The following is a 13021-nucleotide window of genomic DNA, read 5'->3' as shown; positions in this document are numbered from 1 at the left end:
CAGACGAGGGTGGGTCTTTCATCTTTTCGATCCGTCCATCATCCAGTTTCCCCAGTTTCCCGCGACTTGGTCCTGTTTGGTCCACTTCTGATCTCCACAGCCTCACAATCAATAATGACATCCTGTTGACAGACGCATTATCATGGACACAGGTAAGCACATCAACACATCATAAATCGCATTTTTACATCTACACACCTTTTCACCCCTGTCGGATGCTGCAGTTTCTTCAATTTTTAACTAATCCGACCCATTTATCCCATTTAAATGCCTTACAGAACGCACAAAATGCGAAAAAGGTGAAACTTTCTGTTCTGTTTACGGAAGAATTATTGATTTCTTGTCAATTATTACGGTTCGCCCTTTAATTATCAAGGGTACCTGACAACAGTTTTTGCAAACAAATCAACAATCATTTTTTTTTTCATTTAATTTTTGGAGAACAACTGTTGCCATTTCATTTATTTAGTCTATTTTGGATTCATGTTGTTTATAGGCTCCCACATGGGGACATAAAACGGCTTTTATGGCCCAGACTAATCCAATCGAACTTGTTACAGGTTGAGATTGATTTTTTCGAAAACAAAATTTAATAAAACGTGACAGCGAAATTGTGGTAAAAATAGAGGAAAGACATTCTATCGCTTATTTTTGAACGAAAAGACGCTGCATTATTAATCGCTGTTACAACCAGGAAACCAGGGAGTGGGATTATCTCGCTTGTTTAATTGTGGGATTTAGGGCAAAATAAAACAACCGTGTCATGCCGCCTTATTTATTTGTCTAGCACATTTGTTGAACCCCACACGTGACGAATTACCTCGAGATACTTTTATAGAAAATTGAATCATCTACTAGTCAGAGTTCAAGAAACTGACTATTTACTAGTAAAAGTGTAAAGGTGATTTATTTGTGTGATTCATACGTATTATTAATTACGTGTTGAGTACCCAGATAATGGTTCAGTTAAAAAATGGGGTCTTAAAAATAGTCCGAAGTGGGTCGGGATTAAAAGATTAAATCGCTATTCAGGTACCAGACTTATAAAATCCAAAAATAAACGTTGCTCGTACACATTTTTTTCTTCACATACGGAGGTGATTTTTTATGGTCGTCTATGCCGGTTTTTTCCAAAGTCTAGTGCTTTCTCAGAACGATGAAGGTGAAAACAAAATCGTCACTGCTATAAATGGCACTTGGGTAAAGAATCTTTGGGAAAGCGTGACTCACTAAACAATTATGTTTTGTCACACTAATGACTTCTTTGTCTGATCTCGGAAAAAATTCGAAAAGTCCGGCGGTGATAATAGTGGGTTGTCTACACTCCAGGCGTTTGCATAATTTCAAGTTAAAATAAATTAATGAAATATCGATGAGTATTTTTGGGAAGTTCATTTTTCCAGTATTTGGCCAATATGATGGATATTGGTCAGGTCCGTTTTTTCTTTTCTTTTCTTTTTTTTTCATTCTTTTTACCGTTTTTCCTCTATGCAGCATTCCTTTGATCAGAAGTTCTGACTAATTTAAATTCTTTCAGCCACCGGTTGTTCTGTTTCAGAGCCAACCGGTGACACTGTGGACGAGTTGAGGCAAAGATTGAACAATATGAAGAGGTTGATGGCCGAGAGGCAGAGAGCTGGGGATATTGACGAAGGGAGGAGGTCGAACGCTGTGGGAATCATTGACGGGAGTTTTTTAAGCGTGGTTTTCGGAGTAGCATTACTAGTTATAATAACTGTTAGTGTATATGCTTTTTATAATTTGTACCACGCGATTCTGAAGAAATTTCCCTCACATCACGAAGAACTGTGAAATGTTTGCAATAATTCCAATTTTGTATATTTGTACTGTAATTAAATGTTGATTTTTGTGGATGAAATGAAACACAATTTTTTTAGGATTTTTTGTAATTATATAAGTTATGGACTTGAACAAAACAACTATGTGGACAGTCTGAATTTTTATAAATAAGTTCCTTACAAAACAATAGTGAAGGCACAATTTTGTTAATGCGATGGTGTCGCTAAATATACAGTGTGCACCTAATAGGTAATTAAAGACCTGGTAGTTCACCATCCCATCATTTCGCACCTTTTTCTACCTAATCGTTCACGCCAAGGCTTAAGATACTATGAGAAAAATCACAACGACAATTTCAATAAATATGTTGATTCTCTAGTCATAAAAAATACTTCCTTATTAATCGAAACTAAAGTAATATTCCAAACAAAAGTCCTTTAAATATAGATCAACATAAAAAACATACGATTAATCATTACTAACTAAAACTAAAACACTGACTTATTTTCATGATAAACTATGGCAACGTTTTATGACATAATATAATAGTGGGACTCGAACCCGTAGAACTTTACATAGTTAGGTTTCTGATATATAAATTCATATAAGTAATAAATAAAATACACTAAGAACCGATGTCTGCTTATGAAATTACTTCATTTTGCGACAACACGACTTGACTCAACCTACTTCAAAATCACTGAATTCATTCCACGACTAATTCCTCGACCACTAGCCACACTTGAAACCAGCTGCTTGGAAGTAAAAAATACGCAAAATCATAATTTCTACTGCATACTATCTTATAGTGAATATCTTTATTGGTACACAGCCATTTTCTCAAACAGTAAAGCATTGATCATGTCGTTAAATTAGTAATTTAAAGCTACCCAAATTTGCAAAGGCTGCGATAAATCCGCGACTATTAAAGCTCTCTCTTCCCAAAATCAATGCTTCACCAATCATAGACTAGAATGCAAATTAAATGGCGAGTTGAATGACTAAAATTTATTTAATGTGAGGCTCCACTCCAAACCCCTAGAGTTCATAACGCATTCAAACACTACAGCCTTGTGTCACTTCGTCACTGGACTGCTGGCTCCAGCGACACTGATGATTGTTGTTATTGCTACCACTACGTAAACTTTGTTCTAGCTCCAACAGTTGGCCCATGAAATTCAAATTCGGGGATATTATCGGCCGGCAAGCTTTCACCAGTTTGTACGCCTCAACCATCGACATTTGTTTATATTTCATTATATAAGCGATCGCTATTGTGGCGCTGCGGGAAATTCCGGCCTGGCAATGCACCAACACCCGCAGCCCGTTGTTCCGCGCTTCCTCTGCAACAAAAACACCATTTATGCAAAAATCGAACACCTAGTTCAATATTTCAATGTACAGTCAAACCTCTATCATCCGAACTAATGCTGGAACATGCAACTGGAATTTTTTGTTTAAATATTTATTTCTCAGTCATTCTTACTACCTAAAAAATACTAGTATGGAAACATATTATTATATGTTAACTTTATACAAAAAATAATAACTTATCAGTGTTCGGATTATAGAGTATAGGCTCCACGAACTTATTTTTCGTGTTACAAACGTTCGGATTAAAGAGATTTGACTGTAGTTTGTTAAATGTTTTTTATTAATTTTCAACTTTTGAGTGCGAATAAATTAATACGCCCTAACATTAGATATTTTACTTTTTTTAAGATTGCGCGTAAATGCTTCGCGTCCGGAAATGTTTGTCTTCCGGTAGGTATGCAGCCTTCGATGCGACCGTTGGAGGATAACGTGTGTAATTAATGTAATAATTTATTTTTATTTCCGAAAGTATTTGGGGCCGATTAAAATAGATTGAACCGCGAGCGGGACAGAAGTATCTATGAGTCATTCTCTTTATTAGAGTCTAAATTTATTTTGGAAGTTTCGTATTTATAGCGGCTTTAAAATATGAAATGTGTAAAGGGAAATAGTTGCAATTATTGGGTTGTTTCAATTGATAAGCACGTGCCGTTTTTATGAATTACACGGTGCGATTATGTAAGCAAATTTCACCAATGCTGACATTTCGAGAAATTTAATTAACAATAATATTTATAAGAGTATTGACCTGGGCGATGTCGTAATGGTCGATTTGGAGAAGGTTCCCGGTGGCTGATCGGTGTTTACTAACAGAGGTAGGGCTTTAGGGCAGTAACACAATTAGTCTTGTGCATATGGTTACGGGATACCGCGTATGAGTCACGGGAACGTCGGGCAACGGCCCTTGAACAATGAGTAGGATGAGTAATGATTGCTGTGACTCAAAACTTCGACAAGGCCGTTACCCAGCCGAATGTGCGCCATTCATAAGAACTTGCACCCATGCTTTCACTCCGGGACAATGAATGCATGGCATGGAACGAGGTTCGCGCAAATAATCGCCGTTCTAGGCCTTTGAATCAGAGAGGAAGGCAGACTTGTTCCGCTCTTCCTGCACGCCTGAGGTCGCCCGAATTCCGACAGGGGGGCATTGCGCACTCACCGATGAATTCGAAAGCCTCTTCAAAATACTGTTTGAGGTTTTGATGTCCGTTGTCGGTGGCAGGTATTTGCTTGTACGTGATCCCGCAGGTTTCGTGGTACCCCGCCAGCTGTGGTGTAACATTAAGAACGCAGGTGGTGCCCAGATCTTGTAGACAGGACAAGTCAGCTGCATTCTTGCTGTTGCCCAGATACAAGAAGGGCAGCACTCGAGAGGCAGGATGCGAGTCTATGTCGGCGAGGGCCGGACAGGAGGCCGACGAGGGCAGGCCCCGAGATGATAGGCCGGTGACCAGAGTGTCTTCGCACAAATCCTTGTGTTTACGATGGAATTCGGTGTGACCTCCTGAAAAGAACATGACTCATAGTTGAAGCGTTTACGACTATTACCCGTGGCGGACCGAACTGACGTAATTCCTGTACTTTCAACAAATTCACCTTTGCAATTCTTCATTTAATTGGGAACAATGGGGACGGGTGGCAACCAACTTTCGGTTTTACCGGAAATGACCTCAACTGAATTATTATAAACACTCCAGACTCCGGCTGGTTTACGTCGAGTGACCTCGCAGAATTCGGAATCTACTTTTCAAACTTTCTATTCAAATAAATTCCTATCAAAGCCGCAAATACTAGTAAAAGGCAAACCAGCTATTTTTCTCCTCCTGGACACGCATTATTCAAACTTCGTGCCAATTTATTGCACATTTAAATATTTATACAAATAAATTATATAAACATGCAGTGCGTCATTTCACGTTATTTCCTTATTTGAGACAATTGTTCGAACTTCACAGGATTAAACGCCAATTTTAATTGACAAGTAAATAATGGTTTAAAATACGGCCGCATTAAATTTTATCATGCTATAAAATCTAATTTTCTCAAACTTGATAAAGACAAGTTATGCAACTGCAAAAAGACTGACACATGCCGCAAATATGAAACACTAGTATCTTTTTCTATCGTACGTTTATCATGCAATTGAGTTTATCGTCTCACATAACACCGGTCAACAATCAAATTTGTTTATAGATTCCATGTATGGCACTCATTACAAAAAATATATTAGTTTACTTGCACCTGCTCACTTTTTTCAGATTATGTGCAACAACAATTTTGAATCGAGTCAAAATCGAAGAAATGTACGGGGGCTATTAAAACTATTATAAAACATGAGCTGTTAGAAAATAGGCCCAAAACTAAGAGCAATAAGCTAAAATTATTTTTGTGTCATTTGAGAAAAGTAATAAATAAAATAAGAAAATATATAAATAAATAAAGGACGCGTCAAAAAATAACTTTATTAAACATGAACCCTTCTTAAACTTAATAAAGTCGAACTTGATAACTCGAATTTTTGTGACTACCGAAGCACGAAAGCCGCGAGGTCCTAATAATATTTATTGTTCGAAAACTCTACCTTATGGAGAATTGTATTTTTTTTGTTATTTTTGATAATTATTTTGCCTACTCAAGTAGGAGTTTAACTGCCTGTACTGGCTATTGTATGAAAATTGATTTAGGAGTTGAAGGGTTTGAATGATTGTGGGTTGAGTTATTTTGCGTAAACGGGGCTGTTTTGGCGTGCGTAGTGTGCTTGTCTAATTTTATCACGGTTTGAGCGTGTCCTGTTTTGGCTGGGAGTCAAACTGACCCTAATTTGTTTTTGGATTGATAAAATAGCGTCGAATGAATAATCGGCCGTGAAGCATTCATTGCGTATTATTTTTCCAAATTCGGGTGTTACATAATGGCATCGCGCGTGATTTTCAGTAAATGGCCACGTGACGATATTAATTAGCTCATTATTAGGTCAGAACAAACAGAAATATTCACACAGCATTTAAATTAGTTCATTTTATTCATGAGTGAGACAAGAAGGGTAGAGGAATTTGAAATAATGAATAATAATCGTAATTAGCATAACAAACGAAGTTAGTGAGTCATTTCGAAAAATCTGGTGCATATTGGGGGTATTAATAATTGAATAAAAATTATTTAAACACTGGATCATGATTCATATCTTCAACCCCCTAATAGCGGAGGGATCATTGAAAACGTGGTGTTATTTGTTGGTTGGTGACTCACTAAGATGGGAACAATAACGGATCTTTGCTCGAAAGCTCTTCCAGGACCAGATGTTGGCTCCCCGCCTTTTTTATTTAAATGCACTGCCCTTATCGCACTAGCCGGGGGTAATTGTTTACAATCAACACCCCGAAATTGCAGATTTATACACCCCTAATTTGCCACACTGACGTCATCCAACCGCACTAATACACATACCAAACAAACAACATAAACAATTTTAAAATGACTAAGTGCGAGATGTTTTCATAATAAAACGGTCTGACGATTATTTAACAAATTCCCAGCTACAAACCCCGGATACGAGTCACGAGCATCGCTTGGACTCAGGTAGATTTCACAAGTTGCCTTTAGTGAATCACCCTGTAGAAGGGTGCGTAATGACAGATGACAACACGTATGACTCAAATCGAAATTATTTAGTCAGTGAATGATCAAACAAATCAAGATAGTGGGCTAATTCTGAGGGGATTCCCCCTATCAACGTTACCAAAACACGGAAATGGCAAAGTGCAACACTTTCCGGCCACTGATACGTCGCGATTTAACACAATTCTAATTTATGGAAAATGGATCGGGTTATCGTTCAGATATTTATTCATGTTATTCAGATCTTCGAATTTTTTTGGAAACAAAACATGACTCATATGAAAATTTACAAATTTAAGCACATCCAATTGTTTTTTTTTAATTTCAATTTCAAATCAGTCAATTATGAATATGGAAATTGTGAATGAAAACACTTACTTTGTTGAGGTATAGGCCTGAACCTCAGCACTAGGCAATTGCTGGGCCTTTTAATCCTCATTTTTGTTTACACTGCACGCAGTTTCACTCAAAAAAATCACTTCAATTATACGGACTGTCTGATACTATGCAAGTGATTCCGCACCGAAACGATCACTAAAGTGATGTGAAATGGAGAGGGGACTATGCGTCATTCACTGTCCATTAATGTTTATGTTCTGCGTCATTTTAAACACTCAAGGCCGAAATTGAAATCCCCTTGTACTTCCAGAAATCACCACAGTTTTTTTTGTTTACCATATTCCCGCTCCATGAGTAATAATTAGGAAAATGAAGGAAAGCACTGACTAATTCTGTTATTGTTTATTACGTGCGCAAAATTTCACTAAACCCTCTCTTAACGCTATCACTTATCGCAAATCGAAATCTGCTATTGGGAGATAAGTTTAATTGTCCATGATTCACTAAAATGTCAAAATCAGGATCATAGATTAGAAAAATTACTCATAAAGGTGATTAGGATTTTTCGAACTGACTTTTGATTCGGATGAAATGAATAATGAATCACTCAGAGCAAATCTTTTTAATAAATTATTTATTAATTATAATCAAACACGAACGAAAACGGTGAAAAAGCAACATGAATAATAGAAATGCAAATTCGATGATGATTTACACAATGTTTAAACAATGACACTTCAGTGGAAAAATTATTCAACTTGCGGTATTGAAACTGCAGCCCGAAATACGGTTTACATTAGGGTGCGTAACTTTGATAACGCACTGAGTCAAGCGTTTAGTGTGCACCACCTGCCTTTAGTCATGCCGACCGAAATAAAAAACGTTTTAGGAGTCGCCAAAGAGGAACTCCTTCCGACATGACCAACTGGAAAACTATTTAAATCATCAACAATTTACATTATCAATTTAACCTTTGAAACAATGTGCTAAGTAATCGATGCTTTCAGTCGCACAGCGAGATTTTCACAATCATTTTCCATTTCCTTTGCCAGATTTTATCAGTCCTTTTCATATTTCTCAATCTAAGAGGCACAAGGCTTATTAGTCATACAACTTTGATATCTTGTATTTCATAACGACCTTTATTTAATCGCTCCCGACAAAATACACTACGATAGTGATAGTAACATAATAACTCATCGCAGACATTCTTTACACATAGTTGTAGAATATTGGATTACAGTACGATTTGAATAAAAACATTTTTATTTGTCACAACTCTTTACAATTAAGTTTAATTAAAAGATAATGCGTAATTCGCCAAACATTTGTTGTGCAGATTTCATCCCACTTTCCAAATATTAATTATAAATGAGTAAACAGTTCGTTTAATTGACGAATGATGATCCAAGAATGCCAAAATTCGATTGAAAATGACTGTGAAATCCCTGGAAGAGTGTTCATAATGGTATTTTTCTACGATAGTTGGAATTTCTTGACAACAGTTCGTGTCCTTTTTTCCATAAAAGTGGAATTTCCTCCGAATTCTTGAAATAAGTAGACGATGATATTGCCGTACTGATTTGTATTTACATTGTGCTGTATTAGTCATGTCTTTTGGCAAGGACTAATGGTACATAAATACAGTCACATATTTAAACGCTTGAGTCAAATGACATCAACTTTTGTTTTTAAAATGACAAATGCGCCACAAACAGAAATTTTAAAAATAATTTAAGGAAGTTAAAGTTGCTTCTTCAATATAACCATAAAATGTAAGTGCAATTTTCGCCACAAATTTCTTACCGACCATAAATAAAAAAACAGCAAACAACTACCATAAACCACTCGCTATTGTTTCCACAATTTACAACTTACTTAAATCATAATCCATAAACGCACACATGGAAAAATCCGCAGCTGGCGATTTCAATGTATCTAATTAATTAGGATAAAAGAGGAGAATCAATATTGTGCCAGGACTCCTTTTCCTATTTTCACCGAGTGGTACGAGATAACGATTTCAACAAGCGAATTTAAAAGTGCTTACCGACACATATTTATAGATTTGTATTTATTTATTTATCAATTAATCTCTTTATTGATCGTGCAAATTTCAAGGGCTTTGTTTCACACAACGTTTGATTAAATAAAAAATAAGCTAGAAAACACGCACGGACGGACTTTTAATTTTATTTTACAAGCATGGAACAAATTTATCAAGGATAAGCGTTTCATATCAGGACAACAGATTAGAAGAGAAAACTGACGTCAGACATCTCATAATTGTGTGTTAAACATTGTTATTAAAAACATATTTATCGAAGAAATTTACAAATAAATTAATTTATTCGAGACAGGTCTGTAAACAGTCCATTATTTGATAGTTAGCAATGTGGGTGGCAGTAATTTCTTTAAGAGTGAAAGCGCTACAATAAACAACTCAGGTGCCCCTCGATGCTTTGACGGACTTTGATAAGACATTGACTAGATATCATCAGTTCACCTGAACAAGGGATTTTTCCCTTGTCCAGCTCGTCAAAAATGAATTTTTGGCGCAGTTTGGTCAGTTTTGATTGTTGCTATCTGGGTAATAATTGTCAAAATAGCAAGTATTATCTTTAAATTTACTCATTCATCGGGAAACGAGCCGTGTGCAAAATGCAGAATTGTCGATATTTTTGTCCAGCAACGTCACAGCTTCGCTCCAAGGTGGATAACACTCCGTGACTCAGCTGACAGTTAGGGGGAAGAACTGTCGCAAAAACTGACGTAGTGTTTTGTTTTATTTGTACACAATGGCAAAACAAATTTACAACGCAATTAAACGGATACGAATAAATATTTAAATATTACTTAACAGTTACAACAGTATTGCTCAGTTTTAAATCAAATATTTGATAGTGTCATATCTTTTTATAAAACGGTTTTTCTCAGCAAAACTCGCAAGTGCCTTGCAATCTCTCTACTACGCAGTTTCGCTTGAAAAGCTCGGCGCGGGAAGTGACTTACCGATGAGGAGCGCCGGCTCCTTGTTGTCTTCGACGAGGGAGGAAAGCACGAGAAGAAGGGGCTGCGCTGTCGTAATCCGCTCTTTATCACACGTGTTGTCGTCGTAGACGATGACCTCCTTGAAGGCCCTCCGCTTGAGCACGTCTTTTCCCTCCCTCGTGGTGGCCAGGTCGGCCAGGGTGGCCTTCCCCTGCTGCAGCCGGCGCCGGTTGAACCTGTCCGAGCAGTTGATGTTGATGGCCCCGTTGATGTGGTTGACGTTGTAGGAGATGAACGGGCGGCAGTCCAGCACGATGAAGGACTTGGGGCCATGCCGGGCCGCCTCGAGCTTGACTTTGAGCCCGTCGGGGTCCAGCGTCTTGACCTTCTTCAGGACGAGGGCCCTCTGGAGGGTCGCGCTCTCGGCGCACGGACTCGTCGGCAGGCTCACGCTCGGGGTATCCAGCTTGCAGCGCTTGGGGGGACTTAGCGTGAGATGGCCCGGGGTCGGGGGTCCAGGCTCACTAAAACTTCGGTTTAGAGGAAGCTTTAGACCGTCCCGCGGCCGACTGCTTTCGAGACACACTGACATGACGCTAGTTACGCACGTCACGCGCTATATCTGGAAGAGTTGAGGAAAACTCACGTTAGTGCCAACACATGCTGTTGTTCTCGGTTATAAATGCAACAACACCCCCTTGAACGGCCCATGCACCCCTCCACGCACTCCTGACTCACGGCGCACTTATCAATGAAACTGGGTGAATGACTGGATGATAATTACTCCTTCCTGTTGCATGGTGCGAGAAGAACAATTTGTGGAACTTAATTAGGGGTGGCCTAGCGCGCTTTCGGCCACATGATCGACTTGCGGAGGGGCGAAGCAACAAGTTGACAACAGAAATTTGATTAATTCCTTATCTATCTCAATTAATATCGCTTTAATCAGGAGCAAATCGCAATTGTTGTATCAGCCCATTATTATTATTATATTTGATAAGATAACAATGGCTCAATTTGTCTTGTAGGATTTTTGATTTTACTCCAAATTAAAAATTGCTGTTTGAGTAACGCGTTATCAATCTTGCGGAAGTAATGCAAAGGTTCAACACAATTATCTAATCGGTTGGGAAACTGCGGTCGACTCGCAAATTTTGATTCAGTTGGGGGTTTTAAAGGCCAAACCAGCGGGCTCCTAAATATAGAGCGGGGAAATGTCAACAAAAGCGTATCGAGGAAAAACAGGAAGATTTTCCCATTTATCGATTGTTTACGAAATTGTCAGGCTGACTGACGCGTGTCATTTAAAGGTCGCAAATTGTGGACTTACCGAAGTTGGCCGCAAAGGCCGTTAAATCCGACTGTTTTGACACAAGGTGTTTAAAACATTATTTACAAATAGGAACACATTTCACCAACATTAACATATCGTGGCACAGAAATTTCCACTAGCGTTCGCCGATTAAATGATAGACACGTTCAATATGGAACATCCTTAAAGGCGCGAAATTTGCGATACTAACTAAAATAACCTCGTATGCGTATAGTCGTCGATGACGGATGAATATGAGTCAATGAGTCATGCACCATACAAACCATTCAGTTCATGCCCGCATTGCAATTCCTTGTTTGCCATTGGCCAGAATGTGACAACCGCGCCGGCGCACTGCCCGCGATGACTAATGCTCATAATTCTAGTCCAATCTTTCGAAAATGATTCATTTCATTGTAGTCGATAACTTATTCCAATTCGATACGATGTCGACCTATCTTGTTTAGACATAGCGCCATTAGATCCATTACATATAGACACTAGATAAGGCGCTTTATTTGCCAGCCTTGCGAGCATCTGCCGCAGAAACCAGGATATTTTCGAAATATGACTCACAGCTATTCAATAATCAACATTCCAATTTGAACGGACCGAACTTGCGGCAAATCTGGAAAGTCGCAAGAAATCGCGCTTAATTGCCTCAGATCCAACAATACTCGTTATCACCCTGACATAAAATGTTATGATTCATTTATTTGCTAGAGCCAACGTCATGGAACTTCTAACTTTAAATGTAAACACCGACAATAAATAATATCAATTATAAGGCAAAACGCAGTTTGAGAATTTTTCTTGTTTATTTTATGACCATAAAAGACCAAAATAAAACACTTAACGTGCTCACAATAGAATATCGACCCAAATACCTATAGATGTTACAATGATATCAACCAAGAACACTCGCCCGACTCTAATTTAAGAATTATTTCTAAATTCTGGTCTGAGCACCCACTTCAAATAGTAAATAGTGACTAATACTGTTTTTTGTATTTGATCAGTTAAACGCCACTGTATTTTTAAAAAATATTGCTTGTCGATAAAAATTTACGGAGAAATTGTAATTCCCTGAAAATATCTTTCATCTAAATCAGTGAAACGGCTGAATAAACAAATATGAAAGACATTTGGCTCCGATAAACACACCAGAGAAAATTCCAAATGCTGGATTTTTTGTAATTAAACGATGCCTCCTCCTTCTTCGAACATTACTCATTTAATTTAAGGGAAGTGTTGTAGGTGTTAAAAACCAGAAGTATGACTTAATTGAGATTTCCCGGATTTTTCTTTTGCCCTAATAGACTGTGTGCTCGCCTAAACCAATATCAACAACATCGTCAAACTAAATTGTTAACTTGGTGAGATTCCAACTTAATTAATTCACTCTCACTAAGAGCGTGAATAACGAGATAATGAAAATGATGTGTACGGTTTGTCCTTTTTTTGACTTTCTAAATTTTTTGCATGTCATGTTATGCTAATAATGATTGATCAAAGTTTAAATATTGGCGATTTTGGGTGAGGTAGGCAACTCGTAATATGCCAGGACTAGCTGGTTGCATCCGT

General features: G+C 37.9%; 2 protein-coding genes and 1 long non-coding RNA gene across 6 annotated transcripts; 2 read left to right on the top strand and 1 right to left on the bottom strand.

Moving 5' to 3' along the window:
• The first annotated feature begins 8 nt into the window (after positions 1-8).
• Positions 9-2072, top strand: LOC662811 (uncharacterized protein). Of its 2 annotated transcripts, none has more exons than XM_064359259.1 (3): positions 9-152; positions 1538-1844; positions 1899-2072. In XM_064359259.1, exons 1-2 carry the CDS (start codon positions 143-145, stop codon positions 1810-1812), a joined length of 285 nt encoding a protein of 94 aa, XP_064215329.1. In that variant the 5' UTR covers positions 9-142; the 3' UTR covers positions 1813-1844; positions 1899-2072. The 2 variants fall into 2 exon arrangements, with proteins under 2 accessions (XP_064215329.1, XP_015833010.1); XM_015977524.2 differs by having other exon boundaries at positions 1538-1849.
• Positions 1946-11715, bottom strand: puc (puckered). 3 transcript variants are annotated; one of them, XM_064359258.1, is made up of 5 exons: positions 11456-11715; positions 10772-10992; positions 10147-10649; positions 4337-4681; positions 1946-3143 (listed from the first exon to the last, which is right to left on the bottom strand). In XM_064359258.1, the coding sequence occupies exons 2-5, from the start codon at positions 10834-10836 to the stop codon at positions 2857-2859; spliced, it is 1200 nt and encodes a 399-aa protein (XP_064215328.1). In that variant the 5' UTR covers positions 10837-10992; positions 11456-11715; the 3' UTR covers positions 1946-2856. The 3 variants fall into 3 exon arrangements, with proteins under 3 accessions (XP_064215328.1, XP_974007.1, XP_015832988.1); XM_968914.5 differs by lacking the exon at positions 10772-10992 and having other exon boundaries at positions 10147-10747; XM_015977502.2 differs by lacking the exon at positions 11456-11715 and having other exon boundaries at positions 10772-11417.
• LOC135267213 (uncharacterized) lies at positions 9249-11192 on the top strand. Its single transcript, XR_010335576.1, has 2 exons — positions 9249-9724; positions 10072-11192. It is a non-coding gene; the product is annotated as an uncharacterized LOC135267213 (long non-coding RNA).
• Positions 11716-13021: the final 1306 nt, after the last annotated feature.

Source organism: Tribolium castaneum, chromosome 10 (genome assembly GCF_031307605.1).
Source record: "Tribolium castaneum strain GA2 chromosome 10, icTriCast1.1, whole genome shotgun sequence".
Lineage (NCBI taxonomy): Eukaryota > Metazoa > Arthropoda > Insecta > Coleoptera > Tenebrionidae > Tribolium > Tribolium castaneum.
Note: the sequence above shows the minus strand (reverse complement) of the source record. Positions and strands in the feature narration are given on the sequence as shown.

Bases quoted from the DNA above. Each gene is read 5' to 3' on its own strand.
- puc (XM_968914.5), bottom strand. From the start codon at position 10,717: ATGTCAGTGTGTCTCGAAAGCAGTCGGCCGCGGGACGGTCTAAAGCTT. The intron at 4,682-10,146 runs GTAAGTCACTTC...TGTTCTTTTCAG, and splicing joins GGAGCCGGCGCTCCTCATCG to GAGGTCACACCGAATTCCAT. The intron at 3,144-4,336 runs GTGAGTGCGCAA...TTTTTGTTGCAG, and splicing joins AGAGGCTTTCGAATTCATCG to AGGAAGCGCGGAACAACGGG.